The sequence below is a fragment of the Staurois parvus genome, unplaced genomic scaffold (assembly GCF_062004578.1).
Source record: "Staurois parvus isolate SC_StPar_1 unplaced genomic scaffold, SC_StPar_1.0 ptg000096l, whole genome shotgun sequence".
In the NCBI taxonomy this organism is placed as follows: Eukaryota; Metazoa; Chordata; class Amphibia; order Anura; family Ranidae; genus Staurois; species Staurois parvus.
This window is the reverse complement of record NW_028317892.1, coordinates 16,510,021-16,528,550: the sequence shown is the minus strand read 5'-3', so window position 1 is coordinate 16,528,550 and position 18,530 is coordinate 16,510,021. Positions and strand designations below refer to the sequence as shown.

At 38.4% G+C, this 18,530-nt stretch overlaps 1 protein-coding gene across 1 annotated transcript in view; it reads right to left on the bottom strand.

The window, feature by feature from the left end:
- Window positions 1–18,530, bottom strand: part of SUSD1 (sushi domain containing 1) — a 259,310-nt gene that overhangs the window by 117,988 nt on the left and 122,792 nt on the right. The window contains exons 14-18 of the mRNA XM_089670946.1: window positions 13,844–14,030; window positions 13,439–13,527; window positions 11,012–11,168; window positions 9,383–9,465; window positions 7,082–7,271 (exon numbers count right to left, since the gene is read on the bottom strand). Coding sequence (XP_089527072.1) covers window positions 7,082–7,271; window positions 9,383–9,465; window positions 11,012–11,168; window positions 13,439–13,527; window positions 13,844–14,030 — 706 coding nt within the window. The remainder of the gene's footprint in view (window positions 1–7,081; window positions 7,272–9,382; window positions 9,466–11,011; window positions 11,169–13,438; window positions 13,528–13,843; window positions 14,031–18,530) is intronic.

Below are 18,530 nucleotides of genomic sequence, written 5' to 3'. Positions count from 1 at the left end.
AGGAGAACATAAAGTGGAGGGTGAAGTTCCACTTTAAAGAGTAACTACACTCCATGTTTTATTTTGCTGAGAAATTGCTTTCAAAAACATCTCTTAGTATTTCTGGCTATGGCTATTTTGAGTAAGGGCAGATGATTCATGTAGCATTTACATCCTGGAATCCATCTGCCCTTAACTCCCCTTCCATAGGCTCCCAGGATATATGACATCATTTGGCTAGACCTGGAAAGTATGAACTAACTGAAGAAACGTAAGAATAAAAAAAGTTTAAAACAAGTAAATATGATTTACTTTTTTATATATCCCAGGAGAGGGTGCCAAACTAGGGTAGGTGTACTGGGGTAAGAAACTAAGATGCAAACTTGCATAGATTAACGGAGGGGTCCAGAGTCTGGGTCCCAGGTCTGGAGATCGGGATGGAAGGTAAGCAACAAGAGGCCTATATGGCCTCGAGGAGAATACTTATAGCCTGCAGACAGTCCATTCAGCCTGGGTCAGAGTGAAGGGAGCTCATCGCTGATGCGGTGTTCAGGAGAGAACTTTTCCGGCCCTGAACTTTTTCCCAGGAACAGCAGGGCAATGCTGCCAGAGATCTTAAGGTGGAAGTGCTCGCTGGGCTGTTTCACTTCTCCCTGGAAGGCAGCAAGTGAAGGGAGGACAGGACTTTCTGGGCTTCGTCCGGAGTGGTGACCGTGTGGGTACGACCCTTGTAGGAGCAGGCGAGCTTGAACGGGAAGCCCCAGCAGTATCTGTTGCAGTTGGCGAGCAGAGCCAAAGTGTAGGGCTTCAACTGGCGCCTTTTCACAATGGTGGTCTGGGACAAGTCGGCAAAAATCTGGTAGCAGTTACTTTGGAACTGCAGGTTTATTTGCTCTCTAGCCACCCTTAGGAGGGTTTCTTTAGTGCGGTAGAAGGGAAATTTAATAATGAAGTCTTGAGGTGGACCCTCTGGTTTTTTAGGTCCTAGCGCTCGGTGGATCCGGTAAAATTCTAGGCGGTCTATGGGGATCACCGGGCCCAATTTGTGGAAGAGAGCAGTAGCTGTGGAGGTGAGATCAGTGATTGTTTCAGGAAGGTCCCTGAGTCAAAGGTTCCCTCTGCGGGAGCGATTTTCAAAATCTTCCAGATGGAGTAAATCGGTTTCCAGTTCTTTTTCCAGGTCGGTAATGTCCTGTTCGTGATTTTCTAGTACCGTGGTAGCCGCCTCCATCTTATCTTCCAGGTCGTTGGTTCGGGATCTGAGCTCCCTTATCTCTTTAGTGAGATGTGTGGCGAGTTTAGTGGTTGCCACTGAGAGCTCTGTCTGCAGCATGGCCTTGAAGCGGGCTAGAAGATCTGCATCCCGGAGGGCTGGTGCATGGAGCAGAGGCTGTGGGTCTCCCTGGCTGTCCTTCGGACGGAGGGAGGCACGTCCAAGAAGGCGTCGGGAGGTGAGGCTAAGTCACGGCCTGTGTGTTTGGCACTAGATGCCCAGGTGGACATCGAGCGTTTCCCCGTGAAGCGCACCGGGGACCCCAAGGGTTGAGGGAAGGCTGGGGGGTAGTTGGGTGACCCTGTAATCCGGATTCTATATGCAGATGTGTCAGGGTGGTGAGGAGCGGAGTTAGCATGCGGCCATCCTGAATCGCTACTCGTGAGTGCCCCCCTGAATTGGTACTTTTAATCCCAAACTCTATATAATTGGTACTTATCGACCTGCTCCATTTGAAATTGATCAGATTTACAGGAGTTCAAAAAAATTATTAGGTAAACGTCTTATGTCTGGTCTGTGTCCAGTGCCATACATTTCAGAAAGTACAATCTCTCTATTTTAAGTCGACAGTTTTTAAATTAGGGGCTTTTTTCCAGATTACTATCAGTGGTTAATATTTACATTCTGCTTTTCTAGTGCTCAGCTAATGTATGTGTTCTTCCTTTTCAGGGCATAAAATGACACATAAATTGGTAATCTGGCAGCTGTAAACTACATTAGCTATTTTTATCAGTTTTTCAAATCTCTCTTTGTGAAACTGTTCTCAGGAAAGACAAAGAAAATTTATGAAATGTAGTATGACCTGATCTATTTAAAGACTTTTGCAAACCACTCAATGCACAATTTTTAATTACACCTAATATGATTTGTACATTGCAGCTGTTTGGTGTGCACTCCTTTCACAGGATTATAACCTATTTACTATCTTTTATTTCTTCATAATTACCTTACACAGCCTAGTGCTTTATCTCTGCTTAGCCCAAAACAGTACCGAAAAATTAGATCTTTATGATCTTTATATGATCATTATGCTAATTTCTAAAGAGCTAATTACTGCTAATTACTGAATATGATGACTTTCAATGTTGCCCTTCAGCTTTTCATACCTTTTCATATTTAGAATATAAGAAATGGAAACAAACAATGAGCAAAAAGCCGTCTTTAGTAGATGAGACTTATACTTTGCCAGATATTGCAAGTGGAATCGTACACAGTGTCTCTTTACACATAGGCTATAAGAAATGGACATTAACAAAAAGTAATAAAAAACCTTTTGTGGATGAGACATAAATATATATTTAGCTAGGCTGCAAATGAAATGACCCACAGTTCGCTTTTTAGGTCTATAATACAGAAAACAGAATATCCCATGTATTGGCACATGTTAATAGTCCTAAAAAAAGGTTTGGCCACCCTGCTGTTCAGAACCAATTTGCTGTTTGTGACAACAGCTTGCAATCTGTGTCAGCATTTTACCTTGTAGTCTATACTAGGGGCACATGTGACAAGTCAGAAGAACAACTTGGGGGCAGTTGTCACCATTTTGATAAGAAGTGTCTAAATGAAAGGCTTTCATGGCACAGTAACCAGATATTATTTTAGTAAAGCTGAAGATTGAAAAAGATTGAAAATGGCATTTGAAATTTCCACTTTCATTATCATGTTAAGGATTAATTGAGATTTAAATTATAAGTTCCCTTTGGGAAAGAGAGTCCCAATCATGGCAGAGAAAGCAATAAAACCCTTCCCCATGTGACTTTAAAAAAGTGTCATTATTGGTGCCAGTGGCCCACTGAGAAGATTCCAACTCATTCTCTGGTCAAGTGACCACTGTCAGTGGCATAGGAGGTATAAAAAGGTCTCCCCAAAAGGGACACAAGGAGCAATATAAACAGATGTTCTAACACTTCCCAACACTATAAAAAAGGTATACAAAAAAGGTTTTGATCAAAGTTCCTCTTTAAGAATTATCCCCTTTCCCCACATTTAAAAAATAGTTGTCCATTCTTTGCTCATGATTGGAAGTCTGGAATAAGGAGGCAACCTGTCCAAGTGCTATCTGAAGAGCAAGAAATTGAATTAAATCTGATCATACCAATAAAAACAATGTTAAAAATTTAGTAGCATATAAAAGTTTAAAATACATCCACTGGATCTCATTATTGAATTGCAAAAGCATATTAGGCATCCTGTGGGCTATATCTGGCTATACCAAATCAAATAGTCTCTATGGACTGTTGTGATACCACAATAAAATGGTGAGCAAATGACGTTGGTATTATCATGTGACACTGGTGGGAGGAATTAATATATATTGAATGCATGTGAAATTGAGTGAGCGAGCCTTGGAATCCGTAAAGTGCATTTAAAAATGATTCTGATATTTTACTTAGTTAGCTCACTTATTAGGAACTAGTAGTGGTACATTTTTGAGTTCCTTCCCCATGTAAGACAATTAACCTAATGTGGTTTACATATCATTGATATTGTTGAGTGTTAGGTTTATGGTTTATTTGTTTCTATTTACAGTAAGCTAAATCCTGTGCCTTCAAGGGATTAGATCCTGTAGCCCAATAAAGTCTAGACCAGCCTTTTTCAACAGGGGTGCCCAGGCTCCCTGGGGTGCCTTCGGTTTCTTTAGGGTTGCCTTGGCAAAATTTCTAAAAATTGCTAAAAAATTGTATTCAAGCCTGCCTTTTAGTTACACAAAGTCACAGGTTTTCATTCTGCACCATTACAGCCTTCCAGCCACCAGCATCCTAACAGCCAATGACATAATCTGTTGATAAGGAGGACGTCGAGTGCATCCTTGTTTGCCCTTCCCCTGCCTCTCTCCATTAGCACTGTGCTTAGTGTGCATAGGTGTATTTGCTTTGAAAGAATATATCACATTGGGTGTCCTATGTGTGTGGATGATGCTGCGATATGTAAAACTATTTGTTTAGTTTTTTCCATTTTAGAATAGGGTGCATAATTTTAAAAGGTGCCTTGACTGACAAAAGGTTGAGAAACACTGGTCTAGACATAACTTGCCCACCAGCACTGACCACCTTCTTCTTGTGAATACTGTCTATGAGGGCATTTCCCTTACTGTCAACAGGACAGGAAGTCAAAGGAAATCTCCCCCAAAAAATAGCAAATGAAAAAATAACCAGTTGGGGTTGAAACCATTGCTTATTCTACCAAAAAGGAAAAAAAAGGTTTGGGTTTAGACTTCCTTTAACTATATATATTTATTCTAGTACTTTCAGTTCCTCTTGAGGGATTCCTTCTATCTAACACCAAGTAATTATAGACCTGTTAGTTTAACATCTATAGTTGGGAAGATACTGGAGAGTTTAATAAAAGACCACATAGATGAGTTCTTGCTGTGAAAAAATATTTTTAGCAGCAGACAACATGGATTCATGAAAGACAGAAGTTGTCAAACAAATCTGATTTCTTTTTATGAGGAGCTGAGCAAAACCTTGGACAGAGGGGTGGCGGTGGACATGGTATACTTGGATTTTGCAAAAGCGTTTGACACAGTTCCCCACACATGGCTAATGTGTAAGGTACAGTCTACGTGCTTGGAAAAATCCATATGTAAATGGATAGAAAACTGGCTAAAAGATCGTATTCAGAGAGTAATGGTTAATGATTCATATTTTGAATGGTCTAGGGTCATCAGTGGTGTACCCCAAGGTTCAGTGTTGGGACCCTTACTTTCTAATATATTTATAAACAATATAGGAGCTGGGATTAAAAATACTGTTTCAGTCTTTACAGATGACACCAAGCTATGCAGTGGAATAATGTCCTTACAGGATGTCTCCAACTTACAAGCCGACCTCAATGCACTGTTTAATTGGGCAACTATGTGGCAAATGAGGTTTAATGTTGATAAATGTAAAGTTAGGAACTTGGGGGCTGAGAATATGCATGCATCATACATACTAGGGAGGGTACAACTGGGGGAATCAATGGTGGAGAAGGATCTGGGAGTTCTGGTAGATCACAAGCTTAATAATGACATGCAATGCCATGCTGCGGTTTCTAAAGTGAGTAAAATCCTCTCCTGTATTAAAAGAGGTCTAGACTCCAGAGAGAGAGATCATATTACCCCTGTACAAATCAATAGTAATACCTCATCTGGAATATGCAGTTCAGTTTTTGGCACCAATTCACAAAAAGAACATGGGGGAACTGGAGAAAGTACAGAGAAGGGCAACTAAACTGATAAGAGGCATGGAGGAGCTCAGCTATGAGGAAAGATTAGAGGAACTGAATTTATTCTCTTGAGAAGAAGAGATTAAGGGGGATATGATCAACATGTATAAATACATCAATGGTTCATATAGTGAACTCGGTGTAGAGTTATTCACCCTGAGGTCATCACAGAGGACAAGGGGGCACTCTTAACATCTGGAGGAAAATAAATTTGATCTTGAAACACGGAAAGGTTTCTTCAGTAAGAGCTGTGAAAATGTGGAATAGACTCCCTCAAGAGTTGCTTCTGGCCAGCTCAGTGGATTGCTTTAAAAAAGACCTGGATTCTTTCTTAGATACACAGAATATAACTGGATACTAACATTTATAGGTAAAGTTGATCCAAGGAATATCCGATTGCCTATTGGGGGATGAAGAAGGAATGTTTTCCCTGCAGGAGCAAATTGGATCATGCTTTGCTGGGTTTTTGCCTTCCTCTGGATCACCTGTGGGTGTAGGATTATAACTTTTTTTTTTAATGGTTTAACTGAATGGACTTCTGTCTTTTTTCAGCCAGACTAACTATGTTACACATTCTAGCTGGATAACCATACAAAAAACACACCATAACATATTTGATCCTAATTTACAATGTAAACAGATTGATAGCTTTGGTAAAGTATTACTCAAAACATGTTTTATTAACACTAAAGAAAACACTGAATCTGTAATTGCTACAGTGACTTCCTAGAACTGTTCTGCCTATAATTCACTTACTGTCTGTTTATCCAGATTTTGACCTTGGGCTTTGACTCTGTGTCAGCCTTAGTCTTGGAGAACAAGAAGTTATTGGTACATACAATGGAAAACAAGGATATTTTTTGGCACATCAAAGGCTATGAAAGAGTTGTTTGTTATACCCTCATGTCCATGTGACTTTTAACCAATAATTTAGAATAATTTGTAGTAAATAGCTCCATTCTTCTCTTAAACTTTGATTTAATCACTGCTCAAGAGACTTCCACAATCACCTACATAAAGCTGCTCTTACATCACTTTATAGGTCACATGGCCACAAATGTCAAATCATATTGTTTTCTCCTTATAAAATAAACTGCTACAACAGTTCACTTTGGAAAGCCGGTTAGAGATCTTTTTGGAATTAGAAAAAAACGCAAGCTTTTACAATAGAAGGAATTTAAATGAAAATGATTCCCAAACTCTTGGTATTTGTCACTGACAACCTTAGTGTGCTCAGTTACCTGCATACTTATTTTCATGCTTTGATTTGTACTCCTATGTGCTTATACCTGTTAGATCATGCTTGTACATAGGTCACCTGGTGGTGTTCCATTCTAAATAGAATACACATATTCTAAACTACCAAAGCAAAGAAATGCAGACAAGAACATCAGCACGTGAAAATGTGGGTTGATTGAAGTCAGTGGTCAACAGAGTCTTTTAGAAAGGGTAGTGTTCTCAGAGGAACACTGATATTATAGACTTGGCACTGACTTGCAAATCCTATCAGAATTTTCTGTAAATCAGGAAAGTTATGTTTTCTTCTTCACACCTAAAAGAGGAAAATACACAATATATTGTTCTAGTCCTTTCTACAGAAAAATAAGTTTGAAACTATACCTGATATTGGGGAAAGGATATTGATTTGTGCAGTGTATTGAGAGTAGGCGACTGACATTACTTTCACTGTATAGTTTGTCTCTCTTTGTAGCTCTAAGCATATAACAGGATGTGGCTCATCTATGCTGACATTAAAAATAAGGATGTGCTTGAAGTCCTTCTGATGCCATCTGTGTCCATTGGCAGAAATCTACAAGACAGTAGAAAACAAGAAAAAAAAATAGGAAAAACTCTGGTTTATAGAGATTATAGTCTTCAGCTACTAAGAAAACATTTTTTTATGCCTATATTGCTGTTGGAGAATTCGCTTTACTTTCTGTCTGGAAAAATGTTATCAGCAGAGCAGAAAGTGAGGAGAAATCTCTGTAACTGCACCCTGGATAGTAGGGGTTCCAACCCTTTTCCACTCTATCCAAGATAAAAAAAAAAAGGTTTTGGCTGGGCATACACAATAACTTTCCCCCTCCTATTCAAAGGACAAAAGTAAATGTAATTCAAATAAATACAAGTGATATTATAGTTATAACTGTGTAACTTGCTTGTTAAAAACTAAGAACCTCTTAGTAGGTGTTCATGGGGATCCATTGACCTTGTGGTTTATCATTATTCATTATCTCCAGGATTTAGATGCAGCTCTTACAATGTTTCCACTCCATAGAGGCTGTTTGGCAAGCAATTTATGAACATTAACCCCTAAGCACAAATTCTCTTACTACAGAGTTTATTATAAAAGATGTCTGAAGTTCAGCAAAAGTAATACTCCAGTATCAGACGTGGCACTAGCAGCAAGAGAAGGCAATTAATGTTTATTGCAAAGAATATAACTAACAATCACAAACTTTAACAGTCCTTGTGAGAAAACAGAGTTTAAAGTGTATTGCTTTCGAAAAAAAAAAGCATCTCTGCAATACACTCAGATGTTCCCATATTTTGTGTACCAGTTGATGTTTCCAGAATCCCCATAGTGAGGTAACAACTCTACCTCAGATGCTCTAAAACCCTACGCAGCATTGTCAGAACTGCATGAGTTCTCCCTTGCTGGACTACAGAACACCTCTCCCTCTTCCAGCACCAGAAGAGGGAAGTGTTCGGTAGTCCAGCAGATAAGAACTAAGGCAGGGCTAACAAAACTGCAGATTTCAACACAGCTGAGGCAACATTTCCAGCTCATTACATGAAGGTAGGGACTCACTGGATCTCTGGTAGGATAATTAGGTATTGGAAATTAGTTGGACAATTCGAAGGGGTGGGTGAGCCTTTGTCCATTAATCAGGTGTGCCTCGCTTATCATTTGCAGCTTCTGCCATTGGCACTAGGAAGGTTTGAACTATTGGTAAAGGTTTCCATAAGAGAACTGTGTAGTAACTGGCATAGTTGGGAAATCTCAGCAATGAGTGAGCACCAGTTGTGTGCAGTCTTGGTGTTGTGTACTAGTAAAGCTGCCATGTAAGGGTGAACTGTGTAACCCTGCTGCTATTAAGACAAGTCCGTACAGTTGAAGTGTCCAAGCTACTACTTAAATGTGAAAGAGAGACCTTAAGGGAGGTAAAGTTGCACCAAAGCACAGGTTTATTAACTTTGTTTCAACTGAAGTACAGATTGTCTTTGTAAGAACATCGTATAACAACAATGGCCTGAAGCTCACATCTTTCTGGGCTATTCTGCAAAGAATCTCTATTATCACAACTGTTCTAAAATATTTTGATGCCATAAAGGATGTATAAAGTACTGTTTCCAGATGGTATCCCTAGTAAGGCTGGGGAGGGAATGGTTAGATGATGCTGAATATGTCCAGCCAGGAAATGACCTGGGCCTGGACTCTTACTTGTTGCAGCTTATAATGCACACTATGAAAAGCTCACAGCATGCACTGAAACTGAGTTAGCAAGTTCAGTGCAGGAAAGGAGCCTGTATAACTATGCAAGAATGAAGGTAAGGTTGGAGTTCATCTTTAAATCCTGGAAATAATGGAGTTGATTTACTACAGGCAAATAAATTGTTCACTTTGCAATTGCATTTGCACTCTCCAATGGCATTTGCTCCAGAGCTTAGTAAATGAGGTGAAGCTTCACTTTGCAAATAATAGTCAATCCCATGCAAGGAAAATAAAAATAAAACACCTGTATTTCTGCTTGCACATGATTGGATTATGGAAGTCAGAAGAGCTTCCCCTCATTTACTAAGCTTTGGAGCAAATATCCTTGCAAAGTGCCCAGTCTATTTGCCTTTAGTTAATCAATCCCCCATGTAACACAACAAATTATAGCATTTGTATCCAATCACAACAGTTCAAAAGCTTACCACATAAAGCTCTGCTGATTTAGATTCTCTTCTCCATACCAAACAGGAGTCATTAAGTAATGTCAAATTTTGAATAGGGCTTCCTAAAAACATACACTGATAGTTAAGAGATCTCTAAACATGTGTAACTTGTATTTTACAGAAAGATGTTCATGTATATTTCTGTTTGTACAAAAGCAAAAAAAAACAAAAACTGAATTTCAAGTCAAACAATGCAGTATAAAACAATATAAAGTGGGGCATGCTGAATCTGTTCCAAAGAGTAAAAACAAACAAGTGTCACAATAATATATACATTGTGGTTTGGGCAATGCTTTTTGATGTCTTTTGAACTGTCTTGTTCTACATTTTAGATACACAGTGTACAAGCAGCTCCAGAGAGCTGCCTGCCTAAAGTGACTGTACCCAGCCTGCTTACAATGAACAATGCTTGATACTGATGACTAATATGTTTGAATATGAATATGTAAACTCTTTCTAAATCAGATAGAAAAAGCATTGTGATATTGCCCAGGCACTTCTGTTTTTCCATTTTGTGTAAAGTGTGTATATATCCTGCTCTCTAAAAAAAAATCTATAAAAACCACAAATCCAAGCATCTAAATAAATATTACAGAGATATTAAATAATTAAAAATTAATTACGGGGCTTTCATTACAGCAGTAGATACATGTAAAACAGTAATCAAATATTTTATAGATTATTTAATTAATATAATCATTGATGATAAATAATCACTGTATAGTACATCAATAATTTCCATACACTATAAAGAACTGTGCAAAAACCATAGTGTTCATAAACATGACATGCAATCCAAGGTAGAATGTCTTTTTCAGTCCTTTTTAGTGATAATATTCATAAAATATTCCAGAAACAAACTCCATCCAAAAGAGCAAATTTCTTCAGCAAGGTACACGCTAAACTAAACTTGGCAAAGTGATGTGCCAGATTTGTTCCACCAGATACCTAAAGAGTTCTAGTACAGAAATAAGCAATCATTCCTTTATGCTAGGTGATAGCATTTCTTATGCAAGTGGATATTTATATTTATTTTAATATTGAGATTTTGATTAAGATTGTCTGCACAATGAGCCTTGTTCTGTCCTCTTTTATGCAGTTGATAGCAAGGTGTGTTTATTAGGAGGTACTGCGGCCATCCACCTTTCCTGCTGTTAAATGAGTTCTAGGTACCTGTGCTTTTTGATCAGTTTGTTCATTGAAGGGGTCAAAACTGACACATGATTTATCACTTTTTGGGGTATCTGGTACAGTAAATCTGGCACACCACTTTGCTGAGTTTCATTTGGCACATACCTTGTTGAAGACATTTGCACTTTTATATGGAGTTTCTTCTGGAGCACTTTATTAAAATTATCACTATCTGAGTACTTAAAGTGAATTTCAGCCTTGGATTGCATATATCGATTTATGAAGTTTTGGGCACAGTTTTCTATAGTAGGTGGATATTATTGAATATTGTATTCTATATGGTTATTTTTAAGAGACAACTACATGGAATTACTTTTAAGAGAAAATTACGTGGAACAAAAAAATACTTTACACAAGAAGATATCTATTTTGGAATTTTTCTTTTTAACATTAAAGCCCTACTGATACACAACTTACCAACTAGGTTGGAATGGGCCCCGGTGATATTTGTGGGAAATATAGTGTCCATGGGTAATTCCAAGCATACTATAGACACATTTTGGTCTCTATTAATGTTAAAAAACACATCCTGAAGCAATTCCTTTGGAGACCATCTTCCTCCTTTAACATACAACTATTAGCACAAAAAGTACATATGGACAATTAGACTAATCTTATCTAAAAGCTTTTTTCACCAAGCAAAATTCTTCTTTTCATCATTGGAACAAAAATCTACTAGTGAAGCTTAAAGTGGAACTTCACTGCATCTGAGCACCACAAACCAAAAATGTTATTTAATTAATTGTTAATATTCAAAGCAAACTCCCCCATCCATCCATCCATGTCTCCATGCTATATTTTGCTGAGAAATTCATTTTGAAAACACCCCCTAGCATTTCTGTTAGTGGCCATCTTGAGTAAGGGCATATGATTCATATAGCATTTACTTCCTGGAATCCATCTGCCCTTAGCTCAGGCACTGGCTGAGCTGAGAACCCTCCTTCCCCTTCTGAAGACTGTTGGGATGTATGATATAATTTGCCTAGGCATGGAAACCAGGAAGTAACTGAAGAAAGAAAAAGTAAAACAAATAAATATGATAAACCTTCCTATCTATTTACTAACGCAAGCATCATAAGGATTAAAAAAAGTTCATGTTGATTGAGAGAGCGAAGTTCCACTTTAACTGCAGCAAAGGAAAAACAACTAAGAATTATCCAATTATTAGAAATATGTAATTTAGTTTAGGACACATATCCAAACATGGTAATCCAAACACAGAATTGATTTACATGGGGGAAACCTCCACTTTATTTTTCTCCTGTTTCCTTACATCAGTTTCTCGAGGGACAAAGAGCTGCCTAGTGTGGGCTGTAACTTTTAGTTTATATATTTCTTACTTTCATACATGAGTTCCTGGGCCTAAAATATGAAGTTAAATGAAGAGAACATGTGTTTATTACAAAAAATGAGTCACGTGCAGGACAATTTTAAATCTTAGGAACTTCTCTACACATAATTCGGTAAAGTGGACACACCACCCCTTCTTTTCACTACTCTTTAGTACATCAGGTCCATTGTGTGCATCCTTTTATGCCTAAAGTGGTTGCAAACCCCAGACATGAATTATGAACAAAGCATATCCCTCTATAATGTATACTTGCTTCAAATAACAATTTCAGTTCACAAAGTGCCATTTCTGCCTGCAGTACTGCTCCATTCCTCTGGTATCAGCATGAATCACTTTTGACAAGTTTTTCTGACACCAAGAGAAAATAAGTGACAGGGTAGGGACCTCCAGTAGAATGACAGCCTCCGCTCTGTTCCTGTGAGCTGTGTGAAGGGGGAATGTCCCTTCCCTCCAATCAGCTCTCAGAACTCACCTCGCTGAGCACTGTAGTGTGTAATTTCAGCCCCCTTTTTTCTGACAGCTCTACAAGCTTTATAAATTCAGCACTTTGAATGGTTGTAGAGAAGAGAATACTGCAGATAAACATGTACAACTTATTTAGCACTGTATATTTGGCACTGTCATTAGCCCCTAAACGCTGAGCGCACACATATATGTGGGCTCTTGGCGTCTGGGCCTTGACGCCAAGCGGACACATATTTGCATGCCATTAGAAAATACATATATGCTGAGAGTGCGCGCCCTGCTCACGGAAAAAGGTCCCTATCTCCCCTTGCGATCGGGATCTTTTGTGATCATGTGACTGCTGTGATGGCAAATCACGGCGGTCACATGACCCTAAAACCCCGCCCACCTCCCAGCTTCTGAAACTCTTAAAGGGCTGGGAGGCGCCGGCGTAAAGGGGTTAATATCCCTTGCTGTTTTCCTTTATTCTTCAGTTATTGAAAAACATTCATAGATTTAAAATGAAAATGGCCACTTTAACAAAGCCTAGACACTGGTCTCAAAAGCCCAATTACCAAAGTAAACACAGTTTTCACAAAAAGTCTTGCTGAATCAAGCAAATAATGGCATCAAACAGGAAAGAGGTACTTGGTGCTTAAAAACAAAAGGAGACTATTTGCTAACATTTACATTTGTCCACCTAACAACTTGCTGAGCTTTTTAAATGTGAAAAGCACAAAATACTTAAAAAGTGCACTCCATTTTAAATTAAAGGTTAAAAAAAATCTTTAGATAAAGGAATATGTAACATGCAAGATACATAATTGGAACTGTACTGTTTTTAGGTATGTATTTTTGAAATTATAAGCTCCATTTTCAAAGCTACAATATAATGTTTCTTGTATTATTGGAATGTGTACAGGGTAGGCTTCCAGAAATTGACTTTGGGGTGGGAGGATAAGAAGCTGTTAACCTGCCTAGGACTTTGGTTTAAATCCGGCGTTTGGTTCCCTAAACAGCAAACAGCATTGATATAATTTAAAACGTACTTTGTATAACTCTTGTAAGCCATCTAAATGTCTATTCAACTGTAAGCATGTTTCATTCGATTTTTGCTGAGTGATAGAGTTTTCACTTTCTACAAGAGAAAAAAAAAGATAATTATTATTATTATACAGGATTTATATAGCACCAACAGTTTGCGCAGTGCTTTACAAAATAAAGGTAGACATTACAGTTACAATACAATTTAGTACAAGAGGAAACAGAGGGCCCTGCTCGTTAGAGCTTACAATCTAGGAATTACAATTCGGTTAGTGGAAAACATTTATACTCATGCATGCTTCTTTCAATGTTTAATAGTAAAACTGTACGTGAGTTTTCATATAATTATGGCCTTATATAATTGAATATATACAATAAATATATATATATATATATATATATATACTCACCATGGCGTGTCATGTTTAGAATAACATGTGCAGACAGTTCTGTGGATGTCTCAGTAATATTGATTAAGTACTCTGCTCCAGGAGGCAACTCTAAGCAAAGAATTGGTTTAAACTCTTCTGTACTGAAATTGAACATGATGTTCTGTAGCAGTTCTTGCCGATTCCAGGTTTTACCTTGGATGAACACCTGGGGAAGGTTAGTACAAATATACAGTTAATGATACCAAGGTCCATTTAAAAGCTAATGTCATATTCTTTTAATGATTAAAAAAGAAAATGTGACAAGGGGATCACCGACATGACAGTGATTGATTGAATCTACAGGAAAATTGTATGAGCTCACCACCCTCATTCATCACCTAGGTCCATATCCTTATGCTAGTATCTTCACCACTGACTATGTTTTATAGTGTGTGTGCCCTACCTAGAGATGAGAATTCCTGTAAAAAAAACTGGCAAATTGGTTAAAAACAGGGATTTTTTTGCATTTTTTTCCCCAAAATTGTGGAATATGTTATTTTACAATGATAAGTTATATATATATATATATATATATATATATATATATATATATATGACATGGTATTCAATATATATATAGGACTTTATTGAAAGATCTCTGAGACTTTATGTAAAGTATTAAATTATTACAAGTTTTCTCAGCTGAAGACAAGCAAATCCTGTAATACAGTTCAAATAACACTGAGCTTCTCAATGCAGTTTTCAGACAAAAGAAATATGCATCTCTGCTATTAGGAGGGGAAAGGCTCCAGTTTAATTTGCTTGTGGGCTCCATCTTGTGCTCTCTACAGTTGGGTGATTGTTGGGACACAGTAGATGATAGTTCCTGTCCTCCTCTCAGGCCTTCATTGACAGGTAAGAGATTAGATTTGTCTGATAAATTTGTTTCTCTTTATGACCTTTAAATTATTGCTAGTAATATTCTTCACCATCACAGTATAATATTTGTCTGCTCAGTAAATTGTTTTTATTCTTTTCCTCCACTCAGTAAAATGGTGAAATGGTGAGGTCAACATCTAGAATTTGGAAACATTTCCACAGTGCTGGATCATCATTGTCAATAACTGAAAATGCTTATTGGCAGGAAGCTTTTAAAATATTATGAGGGTAAGGGGGGCAGTAACCTGTTCTCATGTATAGTTGAAATATTCTTGACATATACAGTCCTTGTTATTCCATTTGTAACAAAAAAAAAAAAACATTTTAAAAGCAAGTTTGGTTTATTTACTGAATAAGCTGTACTGTTATTTCAAGCATAATACACTTACATACACTGCATTTCATGCTACTAATGTAACACAATTTGTAAAACTACCTCACACAGATTTTTTTTTTTTTTCAAATCAGAAAATCAAATTTTTTCCAAAAAAAATTAAAAATGTCTCCATGGATTCAACATTTCCAAAAAATGTTACATCTCTTGTCCTTCCCACACTTCATCTGCTCCCTCTTTCAGTAGGAGATCTAAAATAGCTATTCAGAGTTTCCTGTGAACTGTGAGTGTTATAGAACACCCAAGGTTAGCCAACCATGCACATCTTTATTGTCCAGTGACTAATTAATTTATTTTACTTTTCATAAAGCCCAAACAAAGTTTAAATAAGCTAAATACATTCCAGATACATCAAAAAGGTGTGTAAAGTCTTACAGTTTGTTTTCCGTAAAAAGCAGCCATGGCCTAACTGGAAACGCTTGAGTCCTGCCAACTAGGGATGATCTGTGTGGGAATGGTCATGGCCATGGCCATATCTGATCAATGATGTCACCACTATCCTTACCCCATGCCTTTAATTGCCAATGAAAACTCAGGGAGTTGTCATCGGCCTCCATTGTGTCAGGCTTGTTAGATTTTTTTTTATTTTGCTGGGAGTTGTTCATTCTGATTGACGAGAATTTACATTGATGGCCGACATGATAGACAATTAATTTACATTTTTTTTTTTAACAATAGACTCTTCAAAAACTGTGTTTGTGTATTTCTTTACTTTTTATTTTTATTTTTTTTGGTGAATGAGCAAGGGTATAATGTAACTGTTACTCATGTACATGGGAGAGGCCAATACCAGTGTGCCCCCTTATTGTTAAAGTCACTGGGCCAGTGCTGTGGAAAAGAGACCCCTGTCCTTATCAACATGGGGGCAATGTGCTTTCCCCCCTGGCAAGGTACTCCCCATATTGCAGGCATGTAGCCTAGTATGGTTAAGGAGTGGGGGCACATGTTCACCATTCTCCCTTTCCTGGCCAGCCAGGTTGATGAAGATGCTCTGATAGGAGTCTGGTTCGTTTTTTGGGGGGGACCCCACACTTTTTTTTTTCTTTCTTGATTTTTTGCATGGGATTCTCCTTTAAAATCCAAATGGGACCTGGAGGGGCCTGTTAGAAATCAAGAGGGAAACCTCATTCTATTTTTTTTTGGCAGGGGTCCGCATTACCATCTATATTACCTAGAACAGCGTTTTTCAACCACTGTGCCGCGGCACACTAGTGTGCCGTGAGATATTGTCTGGTGTGCCGTGGGAAAAATTCCAATTTCATCTGTAACATGTGGCTTCGGCTCACAAATAGACCAATCATTAGAATCTAATGATTCAGTGGTCGGCAAGCCGCGGCTCGCGAGCCACATGCGGCTCTTTACCCAGTCTAATGCGGCTCTTCTGTGTGCCGGGCGCCTGCTCCCCTCCCTCCTCTCGGTCGGCCGCTCCCCTGCCTCCTCTCGGTTGGCAGCCCCAAAAGTCCGCGCGGACCTTTTAATCCGGCTTGCGGATGTGGCTGTCAGGATGTGTGTAGGCGGGGCAGCGTGCCGAACGTGAGGGGAGGGGAGCTAGGCTCCTCTCACAGTCCGCCCTGAAGACCCGAACGGCGCGGGAAGACAGCGAGAGGAACGCAAAAGGTAAGTGAATTGACACGGGGGACTTGGCTTACTAGAAGGGGGGGGGGGGAATAGTACTGTGGGGGATGAAATACTATATGAGGGATGAATTACTTTATGAGGGATGAAATACTATATGGGGGGATGAAATACTATATGGGGGATGAATTACTATATCAGGGATGAATTACTATATGAGGGATGAAATACTATATGGGGGGATGAAATACTATATGGGGGGATGAAATACTATATGGGGGGATGAATTACTATATGAGGGATGAAATACTATATGGGGGGATGAAATACTATATGAGGGATGAAATACTATATGGGGGATGAATTACTATATGAGGGATGAATTACTGTATGAGGGATGAAATACTATATGGGGGGATGAAATACTATATGAGGGATGAAATACTATATGAGGGGATGAAATACTATATGGGGGGATGAAATACTATATGGGGGATGAAATACTATATGAGGGATGAAATACTATATGAGGGATGAAATACTATATGAGGGATGAATTACTATATGAGGGATGAAATACTATATGGGGGGATGAAATACTATATGGGGGGATGAAATACTATATGGGGGGATGAAATACTATATGAGGGATGAATTACTATGGGGGATGAATTACTATATGGAGGATGAATTACTATATGGGGGATTAATTACTATGCTTACTATGGGGGAATATTACTATACTTACTATGGATGACACATACACATCATTCATCTACTCTTGGTCCGGCCCCCGGGTCCAATTATAAAATACTTTATTATTTCATAATAAAGTAATTATAAAATAATTTCTTTGTGTTTGATTCCTATTCAAGAGAATTACTTTATATATAGTCAATATAGGCACAGAGGTAAATTTTTTTAACATTTTCTAATGGTGGTGTGCCTCGTGATTTTTTTCATGAAAAAAGTGTGCCTTTGCACAAAAAAGGTTGAAAAACACTGACCTAGAATAAGGGTCTGGTATAAATTAATTGAATTCCCAGCCTTTCTGCTTACTAATAGAACAAAGTGGCTGCTAGCTGTAATTTTGCCAGCAATTTAAATACACTGTTTTCTGTCAGTTTTGCTGTAGTAAGTTGTATACATCACAAACAGTCATAGGCAAAAAATACTGGCATATTGGCATCCCTGCATTTCTGTCAGATAATGCACCACTTCGCCCAGAAGATTGTTGCAATTACAAAAACTACAAAGGTTTAGGCATTCTCATGTTCATTTCTTTTGTTTGTGTTCGTATGACACAAAAAAGTAGAGAAACAAAAATCCAAATCTGACACATTCCAAAAAAAACTCCAAAAATGGACTGGACAAATTTATTGGCACCCTCAATTTAACATTTGGTAACATGCCCCCTGGAAAAAATAACTGAAATCAATTGCTTTCTTTAACCATGAAGTTTTCTCTGCTGGAATGTTGGACCACTTTTATTTTGCCAACTGCTCCAGGTCTCTCAGATTGAAAGGGTTTGTCACGGATCCCCCACAAGCCAAGCCCACAGCAACTGGCTAACCGAGGCACGCATGTGCGGCCATGACAGGAGGTACGAGGGAATAAAGGGGACTTAACTTTGAATATATACCGTATATAAGATCAGCCGTGACACACTTTCACAGCCCGTACTACCTTTGGCCACCACCAGATGGAGACTCCACTCCAATCCAGCTGGTCGACCACACACTGGCAGATACAAATCTTACATACAATCTGGTGCACTGATTAGAGTTGAGGACCAGCTTAGTAATTACACACCATTCT